The sequence below is a fragment of the Xyrauchen texanus genome, chromosome 26 (assembly GCF_025860055.1).
Source record: "Xyrauchen texanus isolate HMW12.3.18 chromosome 26, RBS_HiC_50CHRs, whole genome shotgun sequence".
Classification (NCBI taxonomy): Eukaryota; Metazoa; Chordata; class Actinopteri; order Cypriniformes; family Catostomidae; genus Xyrauchen; species Xyrauchen texanus.
Window position 1 is genome coordinate 17,273,967 of NC_068301.1, and position 11,410 is coordinate 17,285,376.

At 36.5% G+C, this 11,410-nt stretch overlaps 1 protein-coding gene across 1 annotated transcript; it reads left to right on the top strand.

Annotated features, from left to right (window-relative positions):
• The first annotated feature begins 261 nt into the window (after nt 1-261).
• LOC127620095 (vacuolar protein sorting-associated protein 45-like) lies at nt 262-9,487 on the top strand. The gene is made up of 15 exons (XM_052093195.1): nt 262-469; nt 793-927; nt 1,060-1,120; nt 1,254-1,333; nt 2,126-2,194; nt 2,296-2,433; nt 2,619-2,729; nt 3,795-3,929; nt 4,092-4,205; nt 4,329-4,496; nt 4,819-4,977; nt 5,140-5,247; nt 5,360-5,481; nt 6,881-7,012; nt 7,830-9,487. Exons 1-15 carry the CDS (start codon nt 377-379, stop codon nt 7,909-7,911), a joined length of 1,707 nt encoding a protein of 568 aa, XP_051949155.1. The 5' UTR covers nt 262-376; the 3' UTR covers nt 7,912-9,487.
• The last annotated feature ends 1,923 nt before the right edge of the window (nt 9,488-11,410 follow it).

The window sequence follows — 11,410 nt, forward strand, 5'->3', positions numbered from 1 at the left end:
GTTTGATGACTAATTAAGAACAGATAATTAACAACGGATAACACATCGCCCTTACCAAAAAGGCGTTTTATTTAAACTTTTTTTTTTTGCAGCTTTGAATTATGGGATATTTTTTACATATACGTACAAACTGTTAGCAGATCAGTTGAACTAGTCAATTTAAACGCAAGAGTGGAAGATCCGTTCCTCTAAACTGATCCCAGATCAGATATGAGCTGAAACCACGCGTACACCGGAAGTATTAGGAAGTGTCGACAGTTGTCTCTCATTGTCAACAATATTTTTGTGCTGGAGCTTAGGGATAAAAAGAGCCCTTTATATTTTTGTTAAACAAGTGTAAAACGATCGGAGCATTGGGCCCATTCTCACTGACAGAATGAACGTGACACTTGCTGTCAAGCAGTATATTTCCAAAATGATAGAGAGCAGCGGACCGGGAATGAAGGTGTTACTTATGGATAAAGAGACGGTAAGTAAATGTAAATGTAGAGTTTGAAGTTTAACACTGTTTTACGCTTTAAAGTTAGAAAGAGCAGATGTCATTAAACCACTGATAGTCTGGTAATGTGCGCAGTGTTGCCTGTTGCTTGACATGTATGTCGTTGGTTTTGAATGAACTGTCAATTGTTTCTTAAGTGCTCCAAAATGCTGTCTAGGTGAGCAGTTTGTTTTTACTCCAGTGACAAAACGGTTGTGATCAACCAGTTGCACATGAGTGAAATTTTACATAATTGCTCTCTTACTCCCCTTACTTTTGATCTTGAATGAATATGTGTATTTTTATATTTATAGACCAGTATAGTAAGTGTGGTCTACACTCAGTCTGAGATACTGCAGAAGGAAGTCTACCTTTTTGAGCGCATTGACTCACAAAATCGAGACAACATGAAGCACCTTAAGGCTATCTGCTTTCTCCGGCCAACTAAGGTATCCCAACACTCAGTTTCTATAATGGTCTCCTGCACATAAAAAAAAAAAAAAAGATAGAGAGAGAGCAAGAGAGATTACACTCCAGATAATGTACTACTACTGTAGATAATTTCACCTCTCTATTTTCAGGATAACATTGAGCACCTGATTCAAGAGCTTCGCCGACCAAAGTATAGTGTCTATTTCATCTGTGAGTGACAGCAATTGATCAACAGACACCTTGCACCTCTACTTATGCTTCATTTTGCATAATATATGCTAATGGTCACAATATGCACCATGCACTTAATAACTTCTGATTTTTAATTTTTTTTTATATGCAGATTTCAGCAATGTGATCAGTAAGAGTGAAGTTAAGGCTTTGGCTGAGGCAGATGAGCAAGAAGTAGTTGCAGAAGTGCAGGTGAGTGAAGTCTTCTTCATAATGAAATCTTGGCACAAGTGTACTGCTTTCTGCTAGATATATCTATAGTATTAAACTTAAGCAGGGTTTAAATATAAAGAAGCCCAGAGTTTCCTACATTTTAATGTTTTGGTATCTGACTTAAAGGGATAGTTCACCCAAAATCATTTACTCCCCCTCATGCCATCCCATATGTGTATGACTTTCTTCTGATGAACACAAACAAAGATATTTAGAAGAATATCTCTGTAGGTCCATACAATGGAAATTAATGGTGACCCAAAAGGTCCAAAAAGCAGATAAAGTCAGCATAAAAGTAATCCATAAGACTCCAATGGTTAAATCAATGTCTTCTAATATGATCCAGTTGGTTTGGGGTGAGAAAAGACCAAAATGTAACTTCTTTTTCACTGTACATCTTGCCAATGCAGTCTCTAAAGCATAATCATGATTTCAATTAGTGCTTGATTGCACATCCTAGTGCTTGACGCATGCGCAGTGAGCTAGATGGCACTATTGGAAGTGTAATCGAGCTTGAAATCCTGATCGCCAAGGAGACTGATGAGGTCTAGATTTACAGTGAAAAAGGAGTTATATTTTTGTCTGTTCTCACCCCAAACCAACTGGTTTGCTTCAGAAGGCATGGATGTTTAGCAAAGTAAAGAAAATCGTACACATCTGGAATGGCATGAAGGTGTGTAAATGATTGAGAATTTTCATTTTTGGTTGAACAATCGCTTTAATATTTATATTATGTTTCATTCTAACATAATTGCTTTTACTGTACTGTAGGAGTTCTATGGAGATTTCATTGCAGTGAACCCACACCTATTCTCCCTCAAACTTCAAGGGGTATCCAGGGTAAGAGAAAATGTAAACTTTTTGTACTTCAAAACTATTTGGCACCCTTTAAGGTTCAAGAGGGTTTTAGGCCTATTGTAAATATCTCTTTATTTTTGTAGGGTAACAGTTGGGAGCCCAGTGTACTGCCCCGTGTCACTCAAGGTCTGACTTCAGTGTTGCTGGCTTTGAAGAAATGCCCCATGATCCGCTACCAACTCTCTTCTGACATGTCCAAAAGGCTGGCAGAAAGTGTCAAAGTAAGATTTAACTTTTATACATATTTGTAAATGCATCTGGAATGTGGCACTTTACATAAATTGCAAATGGTTTGATTATTGGTGTTTTATTCACTCCATCAATGTCGATGTTCAACAAGACTGCTATTTTAGAGATTGATCTCTTCCTTGAGGAATTTGTGTGATCTTCTCTGTGTCTTCCACAGAAAATCATTACTAAGGAGTATGAGCTGTTTGACTTCAGAAAAACAGAAGTACCGCCCCTTCTCCTGATTTTAGACAGAAGTGATGATGCCATAACTCCTCTTCTCAACCAGGCAAGAAACAACATCTCTTAAAAATGTTGCTGAAATTGAATTGATTATACCCTTGTTTTGTATTACAAAATTAGATCTAGGAGTAAAATTTAAGCATGACCACTAGAGGGGGATAGAGCCCATGTTTTTATTTTTGATTATCTGGGGTAATAGAGCACAACAGTGCCCGCCCACTTTTTCAGAATCTGGGTTCTGGAAATATATTTCCCATTAATTTTTTCCATAGTTCTAAGCCATGAACCAAACCAGCCAGCAATGAGGTGAATTCCAACATTAAATGACCCCCAAAAAATTATTTGCAAATTGGGCAAAAAGACTAAAGTACAAGATGGTGTGCTTTTACGAGGGCACAAACTACAATCCCATGAAGCATTGCGAATGATGTAATAGAAGAAAAACGATTTTAGGTTGTTGATTATAAGTATAGGAACAATATATTTTAGGTTTAGAGCAAAATATTCCTTATATATATATATATATATATATATATATATATATATATATATATATATATATATATAATATGGTATGTAGTTTAAGGGTGTAAGGACTCCGACTCGATTGCGTCATTCACAGTGCTTCATGAATGTTGGCAATTACTGCTGGACTTTTTTGGCGGCAGTTCTCTGATTGGTAATTTTTCTGTGCTGGACCATGGGTAGTGAAGTTGTTCACCATGAATTCTGCTATTAAACGATTTTTAAGTTGAAATAACTGGGACTGATGGCTTCAACTGAAGCATATACCATCAATAAACAACCTCAGCGCTCAAGTGTCTTTAAAGGTTTATAAGACATATTTGAAAATCAATTAGTGAATGGAAAAAATGAATGGGAGTTTTACTTCTGGAAACAGACTGTTGTAAAAACAGTATTTTAGTGTCGAGTTTTAGAGTTAGATATTACATAGAATCCTTTTTTATTCTCTTTCTCCTCTTTTGAAAATACAGCCAATGGGCTCTTGTTCTTCTGAAAATAATCATAGTGCTACAGCCAAATAAATATTACATAATGATTTATTGGATTGGCAGCAGATTCTACTTCTACATGTGTTTGTTTCCTCTAGTGGACATATCAGGCTATGGTTCATGAACTATTGGGCCTCAATAACAACCGCATAGACCTGTCAAGAGTGCCTGGAATCAGTAAAGACCTACAGGAGGTGGTATTGTCTGCAGAAAATGATGAGTTTTATGCAAATGTGAGTTAAAGTTGTCTTGTGCATCCACAGATAAAGTCTAATACTTCATGAAGTAATGTACTATATTGATTTCAGTTTAATAACACAGAACTGTATTTGTATGTAAGATCATTGAATACAGTATATAAATGTTTACGTTTTTTTTCTCTATCTTGCAATCAGAACTTGTACCTAAATTTTGGAGAGATTGGAACAAACATCAAAAACTTGATGGAGGATTTTCAGAAAAAAAAGCCCAAGGGCCAACAGAAATTAGAGTCCATATCTGACATGAAGGTGAGAGGGCCACTGATAAATCCATCAATACTGTTCTTTGGAGCACATCTGTACAGAGACAGATGTGTAAGTAGAGTTGTATTATTTTGTCACAAAGCTCTGTTTTTATGACTCTCTTTGTAGGCATTTGTGGATAACTACCCTCAGTTTAAGAAAATGTCAGGCACTGTGTCGAAGCACGTGACCGTGGTTGGTGAGCTGTCTCGCCTGGTTAGTGAGAGACAACTCATGGAGGTCTCGGAGGTGGAGCAGGAACTTGCCTGCCAGAATGACCATTCCAGTGCACAACAGGTCAGACGCTTACCAGAAACTTGATACTTGACACTTATCAAGCATGTATTTAAGACTGCAGTCTTTAGTCTTATCACCAAGTGCTCATTTATTTATTTTATGAATACATAGATATTCATAATTCATATACATAGAGTTGCACTACAAAGTGGAACTGAGATGTGAGTTAAATGAAGAGAGAAAAACTGGGTGCCTTAAAAAATATATTGAAAATAAATAGTCACTGCACACAACATTTTGTTTTCTTTGCTGACTGAGCAAAAAATTAACAGGATGCAACAAAAGCTTGTGGGAAACAATGTACATGTTCCTCTTCTTGCAGAATGTGAGACGGCTACTGCAGAACCCTCGGTTGAATGAACTTGATGCTGTGCGGCTTGTGATGCTGTATGCACTTCGCTATGAGAAACACAGCAGCAGTGTCCTGCCCAGTCTTATGGAGGAGCTCAACCGCAGAGGAGTGTCCGAGAGACACCGCAAGGTGGGGCAATCAGATCTTTCCTGTTGTACTGTCATGTATCTGTAATGATGGGTGATCCAGGCAGCTATGCAATTAATGTGATCGTCAGGTTGTTTGATTACGAAAAATCTAACTTATAAACTATGGAAAGTATGCTCGACGTTGCTACAATATGTGTTGCAGATGGTAAAGGCCATGGTGGAGTACGGGGGCAAACGAATCAGAGGAAGTGACCTCATCAGCCCTACAGATGCTGTGGCCATCACCAAACAGTTTTTCAAAGGACTTAAGGTAGAGCATTTGTTTACTAATGGGATTTCTCAACATCCCATATTATAGTCACATTCTCAATTTGAAAGTTGGCAGACTTGTTTGTGATTTATGTTTGTGTGTGTTTGAACAGGGAGTTGAGAATGTGTACGCACAGCATCAGCCGCTGCTACATGACACACTGGATCAGCTGATCAAGGGTCGTTTGAAGGACAGCCAGTTCCCCTACCTGGGGCCAAATTCTCTGAGAGACAGGTGACAAAGATACATAAATAGACTGCAATACACAATCAGATACAAAATAGATTTGGAAGCATGCATAGACATTTGATGTTAGCCTTTTGTTATTGTTATAGCTTTAACATCCTACCAGTTAAATGAGCTTCAAATTGCACGTTTAACCCTCAGAGACCACCTATATATATATATATATATATATATATATATATATATATATAAGCACCTTTAAAGCGGTTAAATAATTTAAAATATGTTATTTATTTAGGTGTGTGTGTGTGTGTGTGTGTGTGTGTGTGTGTGTGTGTGTGTGTAAATATATATATATATATATATATATATATATATATATATATATATATATATATACATATACATATACATACACATGCATATACGCACCGAGTCATGTGTCAAAACAACATGGCGCCGATCTCAACTGTTCTTTTCTTTGGGAGAAACACTGTTAAACACAATGACCACGTAAGTGGGCTATAGGATAATTTTCTGTAATATACTATGTACACTGTATTATCACATTAAGAATCAATGGGCTGAAAAGATACAATTTTGCTTTCAGAGGCTTTATACGGAATTAGGGTGAAAATTAAGTGCACTTCAAACTATTATGAGACCAGTGCAGGCAGACAGCACTCTGGAGTTTAAGTCATTCCCTGGATAGGCGGCAATGTTTACTGTGCATTATCGCATTGAGAATCAATGGATTCTCCCAAAAGTTGAAAATGTTTGGTTTCAGAGGCTATTGTATTATATTTATATTCACTAAATGGGAAGCAAGGGAGCATCATATAGCTCTCTATAGAGCTAATTGCCTTCACTCCTAACATATGGTCAAAAGTTCAGTTTGAGGCTGCAGATGATGTTTGGACCATTCAACATGTTTGTCAGACATGGGACAATGATAATCAGTACATCGATTCAGAATATATAATTTTATTTTAACATGGTTGACAGTGATCGGATGATGCTGGCCATTAGTTTGAATCAGAATGATTTTCTGATGCAATGTCTGTAATGTCTCAAAAACATGAATAACCACACCCCCACACCCCCCACTAACAAAAAGTAGTCAAAACATAGTATGTACATAATATACTGATATACAGTGGTTATGTTTTTAAACCTTAAATCCAGTGTTGCAATTTTGCAGTTTTTCCAAAATTCTCCCCAAATCAAAATATGTTTAAAAATCATGATATGTATAACCAGTGGCTTCTTAAAACACATTTTGTATGCTGAGGGAGGAGTAAAGAAAATATTTAATTAAAATCAGTGGTAGAGTTAATGTACAAAATTACCATGCAGAAGCTTGGACTACAGTGATATAAAATTGCTCTATTATTATTATTATTATTCACTTACTTAAACAGTTTTACACTCTGTCTGCACCCTCCAGACCTCAAGACATTATCGTCTTTATAATTGGAGGGGCCACTTATGAGGAGGCATTGGCTGTTTATAACCTGAACCGCACAATTCCAGGGGTGCGCATCGTACTCGGGGGCACATCCATTCACAACACTAAGAGGTACGTTTTTTTAAATACTCTCAACTCTTTCCATTAGCCTCTTGATGCCTTTTTCAAGACTGATTCTGTCTAGAGAGTGACATCAGCCCTTGAATTATGGTATGTAAAAACACATAATTTCTCTGCCTGGATGACTTCATTGAATCCGTCAGGTTTTCATTCTGGAGGAAGATTCAGAGATGATCTACAGTATATGGAGTTAAAGGGATGGTTCTTCACCCCCCCCCCCCAAAAAATTAATTTCTAACATTTCATATACTCCTCATGTTGTTCCAAACCCAAATACCTTACTTTCTTGAGTGGAACACAGAAATGAATATTAGGCAGAATGTAAGCCCCAGTCATCATTTACTTTGATCTTTTTCGATACAATGATAAAATGACAGAATTTTAATTTGTTGTTTAACTATCCCTTTAAGCATCTTCACTTCTAAGGTGATTTTTAAATCTCATGGGAATTGCATTACTAGTTTGAAAATATTATTTTGCAATACTTATATATTTTTTTCTTTACATGCAATGTTGATTTTGAAATAAGCTCTATGTATGACCCTTGATTTTTCAAGACTGAAGAATTTTGTTAGGTACAGCAGTGTACCTAATTTGCCTCTCCATAAACTTCCTGAAACAAAATATGTAATTAAAATGTATATGCATGACAATTTTGACTTCTCTTTGCTTGTAATTCCTTCCAGTTATCCCTGTATGTGTGATTTAGACATCTTCTCTTACCCACTGTGGGTTGTGTAAACCTGACTCTGCCACATATATCGCTGACAATGCAAATGTTTACCCAAATTTGTTTCCCTTGTCACAGCTTCCTAGAGGAAGTGATGCTCTCAGTAGGTTCTGGAGGTGACAGGACACAAGGAGCGAGCCGACAACTAAGTAGACGATGAACTTATATAATCACTCACATTAATGTGTGGTTACACTTACAATGCTGTCTGTCCTCTAAACTCTGTGCTGAGCACATTGTTCCTTCTGTTGCCGACACATGACATTCCTTTAAAATGGATCAGATAATTTTAGTTATGATATTATGTAAGCAGGGTGTTGCTTATGATGTTTGAAACATTCTAAATGTGCATTACTTTTATGATCATGTGTAAATAATGTTGAGATTCCCCAAAAGTGAGTATGACAGCATTTTGATTTATTGGCTCAGTGTTGCCACAATTGATCATTGTTGGACCGATGATCACATGTAAACATGGTGTTATATATATATATAAAAAGAAGGCTGCTCTTGCTCTGTATATATAACTTGGGCAACAATGCTACTGTGAAATATTGCATCAAAGGTGTCCATAATGTCTGAAAAATGATCATTATCAGTTTGTTTCAAAACTGAGCAAAATCAACACAATTGTTGATGTTGTTATTCACATCTTTGTCCTGCTACATGAAATGACATGCTACAGATATGTAGACGTGGATAAATGTGTTTTTAAAACAGATAAAAGAATATGGTTTATTTATTTGCTGCGCATTGTCTGTTCATGAAAAAGTTAGAGCTCATTGAGTCAAACATTGTGACACTGAGTAAGTACTGTAGTATTTGTGTCTATCAGAGACCATTAAACGGCTTATATAGCATTCAATCTAATTTTGATGGGGTGACTGTTCTTGGTAGGCATGTCAAGACACAACAAAACACAAATACTCATCTAATTTGTCTTGACATTATGAGTAAATTACAATATTTTATGGTGCTCTTCGATAAATGAAAAGAAAACGAGCCGTTCATCCAATGATTGTTTCATCAACACCTTTCAATTTTTTATGCAATCTCTAAAGGATCAGATTTTACAAACTCTAAAAAACTGACAGATGACTTGATGATGAAATTGTATCAAGTAGACTGAGTTAAGCCCTGACCTTTTAGGTCAATACCATAACCTCCAGAGCTTAACCCCCCCAAACTCTTTCAGGCTGTTCTAGTATAACTCCACCTCCTCCCCCCTAATAACATCCTTTAATCCCCACCATCAACCAGAGAACCATCAGACTTGAACTTATTGCATCCAGCAAACACACAATTCACTCTATATGAGATAAAAAGAGGTTTAGTGGTTGCTTCCTATGACTCATTGGGCCTGGATGATTTCCGGCCAGATAATGTTGCACTTGATGTGATGTACGAAAGTAAATGCAGGGGAACAAAAATCAAGTCCAAGAAATTTGGTATTTCCAGGTTTGGGCAAAAGAAAGCTCATAAGCTTTCCTGGTTCTTCAACCCAAGGGGTTGCTTCTTGCTTCATTTTAGAGTAAGGTGGTCAGTTTATGTTAACAGAAAATACGCTTAGAGCAACATGTAATGTAGCATGTCTTTCTTAATGTGAGTGTGTCTTAGATTTGATCTTGTAACAAGGGAGATCCTTGGAAACTACCCTGTGTGCTTGAGTTACAGAAGTAGTAGATTCAATAATTTTTTATTTGTAACTTTTACATGTATTCTTGTACCCAATTCCATCTGATTTATTATTATTATTATACAACTAGCACAAATGCCCATTTAGGTTTGCCGCAACAAAGTTGTTGCGAACCTGCAAGACACATGGGTTGTTGACATGTCCTGTGGTGCTAATTCTTGCTAATAATTATGCATTAAATTACCTCATATAATTTGAGAGGCTACATGGGATATACTGTACTTTAACCCTTATATTGTGTGTTTTATATATATGTATATATAGATATTACTTAATCCAATTGGAATAAAATTCCTTTGTTCAAATATGGTATCTGAAATCACAAAAGAACCACATTACAGTGACCACGAGGAGGTTAACCCAACGTGACCCTACCCACCCTAGCAACCGGGCCAGTTGGTGGCTTAGGAAGCCTGACTGGAGTCATTCAGCATGCCCTAGATTCGAACTTGCGACTCCAGGTGTGGTAGTCAGTGACTTGATGAGCTACCCAGGCCCCCAAAAATACAGAAATATTAAGTGTTCAGGAGAATCCCAAGACTTTAGATGAGCACATATATGGATGTGTGTTTGCACACACAGATTACTCAGACATGTGCTTAGAGCGCTTTTGTGCATCGTCTTTCCATGTACACTCTTTGAGGAATATTTGTACTTATCATAGGTCTACTTATCATGTTATGTAGTGTTTGGGCTTGTTTGAGTTGGGATAGCAAGTTACGTTTGTCATTGTCTATGTTATATGTATGTTTCAGGAAGAAATATGAAAAAAACTTGACAAAAAGAAATTCCTATTTATTATATTTATGTGTGTCAGTGGGAATATATTACACTTATACTCACTGCAGTTTGGCCACTAAGTGAAGCTAATTTGCTCATTGCATTTAACTAATTGAGACCTTTCCAACGATATATAAAACTTCTAATCTTTGTTTATGTCTTTGAATATAATTGACTATAATATACAATTGTTGTGATAACAAATTAGCAAATCATGAAAACAAAAGTTATTATTTATCAGGAATTTAAAAAGCATTATTTAGGAAATGGTAGGATCGGCTAAATGCATTGTAAAATCCAGATTTTAAGATACATGACAGCTTTTGTTTAGATCAAGCAAGTGGTTATTAATTAAGTACATTATTATTATTTTTTATTTATATAATGTTATGCATATCTGCAGGGATTGCCCCCAACTAGCCTGGTATAAGCTTAGTTCAATAAAAATATATAGAATATATTTTATGAAATATGTTAAAAAAAAGAAGTGCGAAACACAATTACTATAAAAGAAGCTGACAAAAAGATCTAATGCAATATCTTGGGATAATAAATGCAATGTGAAAGATTTATTAACAATCTTAGTGGGCCAGTAATTTTTGACCAGGAACAAAAAAGGTGTTGGCACAAACAAACACAACACAGGGAGGAACGTGTAGGCGATGAGCTCTACGCACATTGTTCGTTTTTAGTTATTTTTGTGTTATAATCCAGTGAGATTTGATACACCCTGCTACGTATTTGCACTTTGAAGTCAATATGTCAAGAAATTAAAAATCCTCTGGCTCTGGAGATATTAAAAGACACTTACGTGCTCAAGCTGAAACCTTTGATGGGCCTACGGACCAGGGACTCGATTTGAATGGTGCAGTGGGAGAGATTCAATGGCAACTGTCCAATATGTTTGTGACGCTGAAGAAAGTTGTTGCTGACTTAGAAGATTTCGCCGTAATACGTCAATTGATTACGGCGATGGAAACAAAATTCGAGTTGGTTACAAGAGTGGCAGATGCTGAGAAGCGGATCAATTACCTGAAGTTACTTGCGACCAGTGTTGGTTTGGAACATGTTCTTTTCAAAACATATTGGGAATAGGAGCCGCAGGAATAACATCTGAATTGTTGGGATTCCTGTGCATGAGGAGGGCAGAGATATGGTGAAATTCCTAGACGAGCTCTTCCTG